Source organism: Protopterus annectens, chromosome 6.part0 (assembly GCF_019279795.1).
Source record: "Protopterus annectens isolate FY-2018-M chromosome 6.part0, PAN1.0, whole genome shotgun sequence".
In the NCBI taxonomy this organism is placed as follows: Eukaryota; Metazoa; Chordata; order Ceratodontiformes; family Protopteridae; genus Protopterus; species Protopterus annectens.
Window position 1 is genome coordinate 315,135,435 of NC_056737.1, and position 14,114 is coordinate 315,149,548.

General features: G+C 43.6%; 1 protein-coding gene across 2 annotated transcripts in view; it reads right to left on the reverse strand.

Moving 5' to 3' along the window:
* ZFYVE26 (zinc finger FYVE-type containing 26) overlaps positions 1-14,114 on the reverse strand; it is a 3,506,023-nt gene that overhangs the window by 604,300 nt on the left and 2,887,609 nt on the right. For both annotated transcript variants that reach the window (XM_044074068.1, XM_044074069.1), the window contains one exon: positions 3,173-3,314. In XM_044074068.1, coding sequence (XP_043930003.1) covers positions 3,173-3,314 — 142 coding nt within the window. The remainder of the gene's footprint in view (positions 1-3,172; positions 3,315-14,114) is intronic.

Sequence of the window (14,114 nt, forward strand, 5' to 3'; positions counted from 1 at the left end):
TCCTTTCAATCCTCCTCCGGTTCCATTAGTTATCATGCAATATTTTATATGCCCTACTAATTATTCCTTTTTAACAGCAGTTTCTAGATTCCACTGAAAACTCAACCAGTGCTGGTCTTTCACTTTGGATCCCATATTATTTTCTCTTTGCTTATACTCTGATATCAGTCCTTGATATGGAAGACAATCTCTAGCCTGCAGTCCGAATGAATTCTTGGCTTTTTCCCATTCTGTTCCCTCTCCCTCTCTTGTTATCTGTTCCCAATACCTTGATTCCTTTGTCAGTTATCTCCAGTAAATTCCAGCCCCCTCTTGTCTATTCTCTGTACCCCTAATTGAGTCATCCCTATCAAAAGACTCTTCTTTCCTCATTCCCATGTTGGCTTAGTTCACAGAATACTTTCTGCTACTTTATGAATTTAATATTCTGTATGGATATTGTTATTCTCCTTAAGAATCTGCATTCAAAATCCCAGTTTCTCCTTATTTCTTAAACATCCCCATTTCATCATCATCCTTTTCCGCTTTGAATTATAGATTTCTGCTTGTGCTATGTAGAGAAGCCCTAACTGTGTAGCTCTGAAATATCCCTTCAAATACCCTCCAACACTTCACTGCCATCTATCACCAAAGAATAGGGTGCCACTGTGCTCTCCAAAGCTAAAAATATGTTTTCAATGGGGCCTGACAATATGCCAAGTTGCCTCTTAAACAGCTTAAATCAGGATTTATCAGGGACATTAAGATCCCTATTTAACCACAGTCTCCAGACTGACTTTGTCCCAATAGCGAAGACAGCAACAGTCATCCCTCTGCATAATGGGGAACCATTTACTGACCCTGAAAATTTGAAACCCATACGTCTGACTAGTCTTATATTTAAGGCCATGGAAAGAATAATCAAAGACCTGATAAATAATTACAAAGAAAACATCCCAACACCGGACCCAACCCAATTTGGCTTTGTCAAGGGCAGGTAGGTCATGCCTACTGAAAGGGTAAAACTGTACATACCGCCTACCTCGACCAGGCCAAGGCAACTGACACAACTCTCCACTCAGGTATTACAAATAAACTCATAAAACTGGGAATAAATCCCTACATCATCAGATAGATAGCCAATTGGCTCATGGGCAGGACACGTAGTTAAAGTGGGTGAATCCAGATCCAGTGAGAAGTCAGTTACTAGTGATGTGCCAAAAGGCTCAGTGCTGGGACCACTCCTGTTCAGAATATACTTCTCTGAAGTCAAGGCTAATATAAAAGGCCTCTGGATAACAAAGTGTGACGATGACTGCAAGCTGGGGGCAGTCACTGAATCCCTCAGTGATGTAGTTATCCTTCAGCAGGGTCTAGATCAAGCAAATGATTGGTACCAGAACCATGGCCTAAAACTAAATGAAAAAGAATGCATTATCATAACCTTTGGGAATTCAAAAACCCCAGCAAATTACATCATCAATTGCACACCCCTAAGAGTAGACTCAGGTGACAGATCTAGGTTCACAGTTAGACAATAGCATGAACTTTCATCGCCATGTGTCTACAAGTGGTGAGGAAGCCCTTCCATCTCGTACAACTTATAAGTAACGGATGACATCCAGATCCAAGGAAATTATAATCCCGCTATACTCAACCCTCATTAGCCCAATGATCGAGTACAATGAGCCATTTGACATGTACTTGATTAGGCACTTACACTAGCTGGAGTGACCTCAGAGGTCCCTCAAAGAAAACATAGGGTGTAAACAACATGTACTATGCAGCTAGACTAAAAGCCGTATCCCTTTGCTCTATCTCCTACCAACTATTAAGGAGTGACCTATGCCTGATCTACATGGCACTCACAAATCCAGCCCTGATGGAGCTGGTACACATCCAAAAATCAAAACAAAAAACTCAGTCTAGGAAACATCTCAGCAACTCATTTAATGAGCAACAAACTTCAGCAGCAAAGCTTTCGGTGTAACCTTTCTTCAGTGCTTAAACAATGAATTCAGTCATTTGCTATTAATACCCTAAGCAAAAAGTCACATGACACAACCCACCAATAATACTACTTAATTACATTAAACAAAACATAAAATATACTCATAAGAAACATGCGTAAAAAAGTCTAAAAACAATTATAACTATCATTTATACTGTACTTGTTTTTTAACTAGAATTAGTTTTATGGTATCTGTAGCATTAATGCCTGGATATTTATCAGCACAAAGTCTTAATATCTACTTATATTCCCTAGTTTCCAATACATTACTCACGTTACCACCCTAAGATTCCTAGTAACTATATCAATAACTCTAAATTTAAAATTATGTTTAACATCATATTTTAATATATGCTTTGTTAATGCATTCATAGAAACACTTCATCAAATTTCTGGATAGTGTTCAATGATACAGTCCTTTAATCTTCGATTACATTTAAAAATGTAAATTTAAATGTAATGGAAGATTAAGGGAGCATGAGCATTCACCAAATGGCTGGTATACTCTTCAGAATTAATTATTTCGTCTTGCATCCACTGAGTGCTGGGACAGACTTCCAGCTCTACTACCTGAAGTGGACAACTGGAGAATAAATGAATTAATCCACTTAACTGCTTTATTTCTGAATTAGCTGTATCTTATCAACTGAGCATTTTCATGCTGTACATAACCTGCAGACCCAAAACATGCTTATGCGGCATACAAAATGTTCTACATTTGTAATATACTGTTATTTGTAGTTCACGTCTGGTAATATTATTGTAGCTTCTGACTCCAGTACACCACTGCAAATGGATCTGGACCAGCTGGACATCTTGTTACTGAAATATGGTACCCTTCACACACCCTGTGATGGCTAAAATAATGACTGGCATTAGTACACTCCAAATAATAATGTATGTGGCAAATTCATTAATCACAGTAAGGTCATTACAACCTATTAAAAAGATGAGAAAGGATCCAGCTCCACTGGTAAAGGGGGATAAAGCTCTGAATCAACAATATCTGGGATCCATTAGAGGCCTAGGTGTTGGAGAATCTGGTTTGGGAAGGGGGCAGCAAAGTGCCACTTGTAGCTTGCCCATCCTAGCGGTACTTGGGGTACCTCTAAAATAAATAAGTGAAAAAAAAAGAAGAGCTGTGAATATAAAGAAATAAGGAACAGTAGTTAGAATGAGTACCTTGCATGCAACATCTTCTTTCATTTGATTGCTTCCAAACAGAGTAGCTGGAGTGAATGTAATGTTCCGTGTATTCCCTGAGCTCTCACATCGCTGTAGGAATCTGGTCACCTCAATCTGAAGTTCTATTGTATTGATATGTCTAGGCAGAGTAAACAGAAGAGACAAACATATATGACAGGGAATACTTGGAAGCATGTAAAGCATCATGTTGTCTTTGGAAGCTAATAAAATGTACAATTCTGAACATGTGTACCTACCTTAACTGAAGATCTTTCAACAGTCCCTGGGTTATATCCTGCCTTACAAGTAATCTCTAGCCTGAAATTCAAAAAGCTGTGGTCTCCTTTCCTACACAGACCAACAGACTAACTCATTTTAGACTATACTGATGTAGGCATGTGCAAGGTTGCCTTTTATATCCTGCAGTGGTGCACATTCTCTGCAGTTCTTTGAAGCAGGAAAGGATGGATGCAGTAGACAAATGTTCCTTCATATGCCAAACAAATGTGTATAAATTTAAATACAAAATTAAAAATGAATTTAAAACAAAATGCTGTGTCATATATCAGCGAATGACTAGACAGCTTGTTAAAACTACAACAAAATTGCATAGTTTTAGTGATATAATTATACATGTGTAATTGAATTTGTTCACTCATTGGTTCATTTGAATTAGATTAGTTTATTTATTCATCAAAGGAAGAGAGGTTAGGTATCTGATGAAGTTACTGTGACGAAAACGTATGTGGATTAACTTTACAGCGTTATTGTGCTGTTGCTTGTGCTCTGCAGTTTCGTTTGCTGTGCTGCTGTGATTTAGCTTGCTGTGGATTGTTTTGTGCTTGTTCATTAAAGCACTTGTCCATTTTGCTTAGCTCCGTGTGCCTTATTTTAGGTTTACTAGTATGTTCATTATTCACTTGCATTCCCAATGATGTAGGAACAGACTATATGACAGACTTTTTAAAGCAGAAAGCACAGTTGTGTACACTTACCATAAATGTAGATGTTCGAGTGTATTCATTGTTGCAGTCGTCACATTTGGGTTATCTCTGCCAGGGTAGCCCTCGGCCAGCCTGAATACCAGAGGCTTAGTATTTCTCCGTCAGTTGCTGTCACTTCAGCAGTGATATCAGGTCATCAGTAGTATAAAGTAAGGCAGCCGATGCCATTACAACAGCTTTTCTTGCCCTAACCTGTCAGGAGCCCCCAAGTGGGAGCCAGGTTCTGCTGGGAGAACCCCACCAGTAGAAAGTAAATACCAATATGTCCCTTGTAAGGAAAGAGAAGAAAGAAGAGGGGGATGGAGGGAAGGAAACCAATATTCCAACAGTGAATACATTCGAACATCTACATTTATGGTAAGTGTACATAACTGTACTATATTCTTCATGTTTCACTGTTGCAGTCATCACATTTAGGTTGATTCCCAAAGCTGAGGAAAAGGGTGGAGGCAGTCAAGGAAACTAGGGGAGGTTAGGATGCCCTGCAAGACTGCAGAGGCAAAACCAGCCCTGGATTTGGAGAAGATAGGCAGGTGGTAATGTTTGGTGAAGGTGTAAACAGACGTCCAGGTGGCAGCCTCCAGATGTCCCTGGTGGGCACTCCTCTAAGGAAAGCTGCAGAGGTGGAGGCTGCTCTGGTGGAGTGAGTCCATCCCCCCTTGGGGGGAGGTTTTCTGTGTTGTTTGTAGCAGAAATTGATGCAGTGTACTATCCATTTGGAGATGGCTTTGCCCTCTGCCCCCTACAACAAAGCTAACCAGCAATTGATCAGACTTCCAGAAGGATTTAGTCCTGTCTAGATAGAGTCTGAGCTGTCTGAGCACATCTAGAGAGTGCAGGATCCTTTCCTCCTTGTTTTGTGGATTAGGGAAAAAGGTGGGCAAATGAATGGATTGGTTGAGAGCCACACTGGACACCACCTTGGGCATGAAGGATGGGTTAGTCCTAAGGGATACCCTGACAGCATGGAAGATGATGAAGGGTTCCACAGCCATGAGTGCTTGCAGCTCGGAGACCCTTATGGCTGAAGTGATGGCCAGAAGGAAAGCTATCTTCCAGGAGAGAAATTTTAGCTCTCGTGAAGAGGAGGGTTCGAAGGGGGGGGGGGGGTGAACTTTTCCAACACAAAGTTAAGGTCCCAAGCAGGGGTTGGTGCTCTTCTGGGTGGCCTCAAGTTGCTAGCCCCTCTTAGGAACTGTCTGATCAGACAGTGTTAGAAAAGGGGCTGCTCAGTGGGAAAATAGCAGACATAGCAGAGGCATGAATTTTAATAGAGGAAAAGAGAGTCCACTGTGTAGCAGGTCAGCTAAATAATCCATGATGAGAGGGGAGGGAGGGCTGTGCCGTATTGGCTCCCTTAGCCTGAATCCAGGTGCAGAACTTTTTCCATTTGTCAACATAAGAGTTCCTAGTGCTAGGGCATCTGGCCTCAAGTATAGCATCTAGAACCTCTTTGCTGAGGTTGTCAGATTGGCCGGGGGTTAGGGAATAAGCCAAGCTGCCAAAATGAGTGTCTGCAATTGAGGATGCATGAAATCCCCTTCCCTCTGGGTCGGGAGGTTTGGAATCTGAGGTACATGCCAAGGTGGCAGAAGGGGCAGGCTGTGCAGCAAGGGGTACCAGAGCTGGTGAGGCCAGTCTGAAGCTATAAAAATTGTCCTTGGTTTTTCCTCCTTTATTTTGAGCAGTACCCTGGCAATGAGAGGTAGTGGAGCATAGACCGATAGATTGACCCAGGGGAAGGACAGGGCATCCACTTTCCAAGCCCTGCAGTGATGCTCCCTGGTGCAAAACTTGCTGATGGTTGGTGTGGGAGGCAAAGAGGTTGACCCTAGGGGTGCCCCATTTCTGATTTATTAGGGTGAAGGTTCTTCTGTTCAGCTGCCACTCGTGTGGGTCCAGAAAGTTTCTGCTTAAGTGGCCTGCCAGAGAGTTGAGAGAACCCGGGAGGAATTGTGCTAACAGGTGGAGTTGCATGGCAGAGGCTGTGTGCCAAAGGGTCATGGTCAACCTGCAGAGAGGATAGGACTGAGTCCCTCTCAGCTTGTTGATATACCACTTCACAGCTGTATTGTCTGTTTTGATCAGGAGAGCCCCTGGGAAGAGAAGGGGTTTGAAACCTATCAAGGCATGCTGGACAGCTATCATCTCTTTTTGGTTGATGTGCAGATAGATTTGCTGTGGGCTCCAGTGGCCCTGTATGCACCTGCCGTCCAGGTGTGCACCCCAGGCATAATCTGATGCATCTGTGGTGAGGGTCTGGGCAGCGTGAGGTGGTGTGAAGGGTAGGCCTTTGTTGAGGGAGCATGCTGTTGCCCACCAAAGAAAATCTTTTCTGAGGCAAGGTATTATAAGTATAAGAGTCTCCAGGTCTTGAGTGTGTTGACACCAAAGGCTTTTTAGGTACCACTGAAGTCTCCTCATATGCAGTCTGGCATATGGAAGGAGTAGAATGAAGATACCATGAACCCCAGAGCTTGCAGGATTTTCCTTGCAGATAGTTGGGGTCTGGTGGCTAGTTGAGAGAAGTAGGCTGGCAGGAAGATTTGCTTTTCTGGTGAAAGGAATGCCATCTGGGATGCTGTGTCCAGGCTTGTGCCCAGGAATATAATCCTTTGGTTGGGTACCTGTTTGGATTTCTTTTCGCTGATTGTCTACACTAGGGAGGTTAGTAGGGACTTTACAAAGGCCAGGTGCTTGAGCAGCTTTTCCTGGCTGTCTGTCTGAATTAGGCAGTCATCTAAGTATGAGTAAATATGGATATTCCTTTGTCTGTAAAAGGCAATGGCTGGAGCCAGACATTTTGTGAAAACTCTGGGAGCAGTAGATAAGCCAAAGGGAAACGCAGAGAACTGAAAGTGCTGAGATCCTGCTCCAAAACAGAGATATTTCCTGCATGGCTCCCTGATAGGGATGTGGAGGTAAGCCTCCTTTAGGTCTAGGGTGGCTAGCCAAGCATCCTTGGAGAGCATGGGTAGCAGTTGCTGTACGGTGAGCATTTTGAATTTTGGGATCACCAGGAAGGTGTTTAGAATGGATAGATAGAGGATGGGGCACTAAGCGCCCTCATAGGTTCATACTAGGCTATCTGCCCTAGGGCATTTACAAGCCTAGCCAGAGTGTGTTTGGCTGTCGCCACCCCTTGGAATGAGTTTACTGTGCCCTTTTTAAGGTTAGTTTACTGTGCCTCTGGCTAGTAGTGACACAGAAGTAATCCCCGGGGTAAACCTACGATGTCCCATCCACTCGTCAGGATTCTTCTTGAAGAGAGTCATTGAGGGGCTCTGCCTAACATGGACCGGGATTCTATTCCAGAGTGAAGGGAGACTCTGGGTTATGAATCTGTCCCTCCAGCATGCCCTATTTATTTCTGTGCTGAGGTTCAAGTCTTTCGAGCTCGTAGCTCTAAGGGATTTAGATTTTCTGAGGTGGAGCATGTCCATTAATTCCGGGTTGGACATGGCTTTGTACATCAGGCATAGATCACCTCTGAGTAGGCGGTATGCAACTGAGTACAGCTGGAGTTTCTTTAGCCGAGCAGCATATGGCATCTGTTTGAGTCCCTTGATCCTCTTTGTGAGGTACTTTTGGGGTCTTTCTAGTTGCTGCAGTTGTCGGGTAAGGTACATCCCAAATGGGGCACTGTATTCAATTATGGGCCTGATGAGGGACGAGTAAAGGGGCACAATGACCTCCCTTGATCTAGATGTGAATCCTTTCATGATAAGGTGGATTATATAGATGGTCTTTATAACCACTTTGGCAATGTGGTTGTCAAAGGAGAGGTTACTATCAACTTGGGTCCCCAGGTCCCTAATAACTTCTTCTGTACTTAATGGATTACCACCTATGTGGTAATTTGTGGGCACTTTGTTTTTGCCAAAGGGTATGACTATACACTTTTTGGCGTTTAGTTTAAGGCCATGGCTCTGGCACCAGTTATCTGTCTCTATGAGACCCTTTTGGAGGATGCTTGTGTCAGCTGGAGAGTCAATTATGGTGCCTAATTTGCAGTAATCTGCAAACTTGGTTAGCCACAGTCCTCCTGTGTTAGCCTGTACCTCAGAAAAATATATACCGAATAAAAGAGGTCCTAGGACTGAGCCCTGTGGGACGCCACTTGTAACTGGTTTAGAGTCTGACATGGCTCCAGCAATTCTGACCATGTGGGTTCTGTCCTTGAGCCACTTTGCAACCCATCTTATGATCCCCTTGGGGTTATATTTAAGCTGGAGAGTTTGTCTATGATGCCTGAGTGGGGTATTGTGTCAAAGGCTTTTGCGAGGTCCAGGTAGGCTGTGTGAACTACCTTTCCCTCATCAATGGCCTTGGTGACTGTTTCAAAGAAGTCGACCAGGTTCAAGAGGCAGGATCTGCCCTTAACAAAGCCGAATTGGGTAGGATCTAGTGTCTGTAGGTCCCCAATGTCTTTGTTTATGAGTTCCATAATGATCCTCTCCATAGCTTTGCAGACCAGGCTTATGGGGCGGTAGTTTCCAGGGTCTGTAGAGGCACCTCCTTTGTGGAGTGGGACCACTGTTGCTGTGCGCCATTCTTTGGGTACATATCCTGTAGTAAGGCTGAGACTGAACAGCAGCTTTATGTGAGGGTTTAGCTCTTCTCGGTGTTCATGTAGGACGCAGCCCGGGACACCGTCTGATCCCATTGATGCTGTTTTTTGCTTTGGAGAGGGCGGCTCTCACCTGGGCATCTGAGATGTCAGGGAGGCTACACTCTGCTGGGATAGATATTTGCCCTTTTGGGGGGGGGGGTAATGTTTGCACTGAACCTGTCTGCCAGGATGTTGGCAATGTCTGTGGGTTCAGTGTATTGTTTGTCATTTTGGACTAACTCTGAGCATATCTGGGAGTTGCCACCCAGGTTTCTAACATAACTAAAGAAAGCCTTATGATTATCTTTAGTGTCTTGTGCTATTTTTTTCTCTAAGCTGGCCTTGGATGATTTTATGAGTGATCGTAGTTTTTTTGCTAGTACTGATCATAGATGCCTTCCCTTTTAGGGATTTTGCTCTATCATGTAGTAGCTTCCACCTTCTTTTGTATAGCTTATTTATGGTTGGGGTCCACCAGACAGGATGCCTGCCTTTGGGGGAATTGGGTCTTGGTTTTATCTGGGATTGCATGATCCATGCATTCCTGAAGGTGTCCATAGAATGCGTTTATAAAGGATTCAGCAGATTGGGCTGTAGTTTCCAATGGCCCGAGGGCCTTGAAGGATTCCACTTCAGTTTTAAGAAGTGTGACGTTAGCTTTTGAGAAGTTCTTCACTGTGGTCTTCTGTGCTGGGGGTGGGGGCGGGACGTGGATTTCCAGTGAGATTAATTTATGGTCCGATCTTACCAATGAGGGGTATACTTCTGGTATGGAACACTGTGTCCCCATGTTGGTGATGATCACATCTAGTATGTTTTCCCCTCTTATGGGAGTGGTGACTAGTTGTCCCATAGTATTTGAGTTTATGAATTCTAGGAACCTTTGGGCTAGGGTGTTGGGGCTTGAGTAATGCTCCCAGTCAATGTTTGGGTAGTTGAAGTCCCCCAGTATGATGGTGTTTGGAGAGACCTTCATATTCTCCAGTGTCTTCAGGAAGGCCGAGTGGGGATCCTGAGTTTGAAAGGATGGTCTGTAGCACGCTACAAACTGAAAGGCAGTTTTGCCCACTGTTAGTTGCACATGGATGGTCTTCGATGCTTCGTGCAATGACACTAACCTGGAGGTGTGGGTATCCTTGATGAATATGGATACTCCCCCTCCTTTTGTGGTTCGGTCCGAGTTTTGGGGCCGAAAAGCATGATATGATATGAGGGAGTTAGAAAGAGATAGGAAATGGCCCAAAACGGCCAATAAGCTACAAGTTACTGGGCTGGAACCACTCAAGGGACAGATAGGCTGCTCAGAGCTCCCCATTCTCACTGGTGAACAAAGAAGCTTCCTCCTATCCAAATAAGGATATGGGCAACACAGGAACTATGACACAGCCCAGAAATCAGCAATACCTGAAAACTGGACTATTCTAGTTCAGAAAAGGCAGGAAACAAGGATTTTTTTTGTTTTTTTCTTTTTTTTTAAAATAGTAACAGATATTAGGTACAGAAACACAGTAAATGCTTTAATTGGCTAGCGCACTTCAGTGTGTAGCCTACCAATTAAACTAGGTGGAAAAACGGACTTTAAAAGTGCAAAAACACAAAAATACAGGCAGAAATGCAATAAAACAACTTTGCAGAGCTTAGTTAGTTAAAAAAACTCACTTTTCGGTGAGAAAAAGCAGTCGCAAATAAGGAGGCAGAAAAAATACTTAAAATCAATGGAAAGTCACTCTTCCACTCGCTGCTGCTTGTAGAACTCTGCAGGACACCACGAGGAGCTGTGCTCAGTCAATTACAAGCGCAAAAACGCGCTAAAGCGGGCTTTAAAGCAGGGAGCTAGAAAGAGATAAAAAATGGCCCAAAACGGCCAATAAGCTACAAGTTACTGGGCTGGAACCACTCCTCAAGGGACAGATAGGCTGCGCAGAGCTCCCCACTCTCAATGGTGAGCAAAGAAGCTTCCTCCTATCCAAATAAGGATATGGGCAACACAGGAACTATGACACAGCCCAGAAATCAGCAATACCTGAAGACTGGACTATTCTAGTTCAGAAAAGGCGGGAAACAAGGATATATTTTTTTTCTTTTTTCTTTTTCAAATAGTAACAGATATTAGGTACAGAAAACACAGTAAATGCTTTAATCGGCTAGCGCAATTGAGTGTGTAGCCTAGCAGTTAAACTAGTCGAAAAAACAGACTTTAAAAGTGCAACAACACAAAAATACAGACAGAAATGTAATAAAACAACTTTGCAGAGCTTAGTTAGTTAAAAAAACTCACTTTTCGGCAAGAAAAAGCAGTCGCAAATAAGGAGGCAGAAAAAATACTTAAAATCAATGAAAAGTCACTCTTCCACTCGCTGCTGCTTGTAGAATTCTGCAGGACACCACGAGGAGCTGTGCCAAGTCAATTACAAGCGCAAAACCACGCTAAAGCGGGCTTTAAAGCAGGGAGTTAGAAAGAAATAGGAAATGGCCTAAAACGGCCAATAAGCTACAAGTTACTGGGCTGGAACCACTCCTCAAGGGACAGATAGGCTGCTCAGAGCTCCCCACTCTCACTGGTGAACAAAGAAGCTTCCTCCTATATCCAAATAAGGATATGGGCAACACAGGAACTATGACACAGCCCAGAAATCAGCAATACCTGAAGACTGGACTATTCTAGTTCAGAGAAGTTGGGAAACGAGAAATTTTTTTTTTTTTTTTTAAATACTCACAGATATTAGATACAGAAACACAGTAAATGCTTTAATCGGCTAGCGCACGAGTGTGTAGCCTACCAGTTAAACTAGGCGAAAAAACAGATTTTAAAAGTGCAAAATCACTAAAATGCAGACAGAAATGCAATAAAACAACTTTGCAGAGCTTAGTTAGTTAAAAAAAACTCGCTTTTCGGCGAGAAAAAGCAGTCGCAAATAAGGAGGCAGAAAAAATACTTAAAATCAATGGAAAGTCACTCTTCCACTCGCTGCTGCTTGTAGAACTCTGCAGGACACCACGAGGAGCTGTGCTGAGTCAATTACAAGTGCAAAACCGCGCTAAAGCGGGCTTTAAAGCAGGGAGTTAGAAAGAGATAGGAAATGGCCCAAAACGGCCAATAAGCTACAAGTTACTGGGCTGGAACTACTCCTCAAAGCACAAATAGGCTGCTCGGAGCTCCCCACTCTCACTGGTGAACAAAGAAGCTTCCTCCTATCCAAATAAGGATATGGGCAACACAGGAACTATGACACAGCCCAGAAATCAGCAATACCTGAAGACTGGACTATTCTAGTTCAGAAAAGGAGGGAAACAAGGATTTTTTTTTTTTTTAAAGAGTAACAGATAATAGGCACAGAAACACAGTAAATGCTTTAATCTGGCTCGCACACTTGAGTGTGTAGACTACCAGTTAAACTAAGCAAAAAACAGACTTTAAAAGTGCAAAAACACAAAAATACAGGCAGAAATGCAATAAAACAACTTTGCAGAGCTTAGTTAGTTAAAAAAACTCGCTTTTCGGCGAGAAAAAGCAGTCGCAAATAAGGAGGCAGAAAAATACTTAAAATCAATGGAAAGTCACTTTTCCACTCGCTGCTGCTTGTAGAACTCTGCAGGACACCACGAGGAGCTGTGCTGAGTCAATTACAAGCGCAAAACTACGCTAAAGCGGGCTTTAAAGCATGGAGTTAGAAAGAGAGAGGAAATGGCCCAAAACGGCCAATAAGTGCTCTATTGGCCTCATGGAGAGCAGGAAAAGGACTTGCTTTTGTGCCTCTGCCCACTGGTTTTGAGATAGATCTGGGAACCCTTTTCAAGTTGGAAGGGTGTGGAAAGAAAATTTGTATCCCTTGGACACTATATTGAGAACCCAGTGGTCATTGGTAATGGTGGCCCTGGCGTTTGCATGAAAGAAGAGTTTTCCTCCAAGAGGTAAGAGGAGGTGGGGGAGGAGAGTCATTGCAAGTTCTTACCATAAGGGGGTGGCTTAGAACTCCCTGGTTTTGAAGTGGAAGTATTCCACTGCTTAGATCTCTGGATTCCTGTGGCTACTGGGCTGAACTGACCTGGTGGGAGCAGGAAAGGACCAGTGCTTAAAGGGACAATGTATGCTGAACCTGGGTGGCTGGACCTGTAAGAAATCCTTAACTGCACAGATTTTGCTTTTTCTTCCATCTTTTTTTAAGACCTCTTCTGCCTTAGAGCCAAATAAGTTGTCTTTGTACAAGGGGGCATCCATCAATTTAGATTTAACATGGTCTGGCAAGGGCTACTCCTTAAGTCATGCATCCCTTCTAAGGACAGAAACGGTGACTGCTGCCCTGCAAGAAGCTTCTAGGGCGTCAAAACCACAGTGCAAGGTGCGTTTAGTTACTTGACTTGCAGAATGCATTAACTCTTGCAACTCCTTAAATTCTGCACAAGCAGAAAAGGAATACATCTTTTGAGGAGTTCCACGGTATTTTAGCATATGGAACTGACAATTTAGTGCTCTGATAGCAAGAGCAGCTGAGATGTATACTTTTTTACCCCATCTGTCTAGTGCTTGGGAGACCCTATCTGAGGGGGTAGGATTCTTAGCAGAGGTTGCTTTAATTCCTTTAGGCCCTTGAGAAATTACCTCAGGGTCAGCAGTAGGATTTTTAAAAAGAAATTTGTGTGTGTCAGGGACTCTGTAATACCGGTCTGGTTTTCTGGGTGCAGGAGGGAGGGTGTCAGGAGTCAAGCTGGATTCCAGGAAAACATCCTCCACAACATCCAGGACTGGGCGGATGGCCAGGGGTCTGTGTTGTGGAAGATCTAAGAATTCCCTGAGTCTCTTTTTTGACTGAGGGTAGTCCTGACTTTTCCATTGGAAATGCTCCCTTAAGGTGAGAAGGGTTTCCCCAAAGGAAAATTCCTCTGGGGGAGAGGCTGAGGGAATGGAATCTTCTGCATCAGAATCCTCATAAGCAGAGAAGGGTTGCATGTCTTCATACTCAGATGCATCAGAGTCATTGGACTCCTGTTCAGACAAAACTATAGGGGACAGATCTCTTTTTCTTTTGGAAGGGGTAGCTTGGCTTCCCCTGATCAGCATGATAAGGTATTCCGCCATTTTAAGCTTTTGAGACTAAGGCAAGGAAGCAGGTGCCCGCGAATGGGTCATTGATTTCTTGGGTGTGGTTCATATCCTAGGCCTAAGAAACTTGGTAGTTTTTGAAAGAATGGTAGTCGCGAAAGAAGTCATCGGTTTATGTCGAGAATTGGTAGTGCGAAGGACTTCCTCAGAAGCTGGTGCCTGCTCAGCAGCTCCGGACCCATCCAAGGTAGAGATGACCGCAGGATCCTTAGTCGAAGAAGA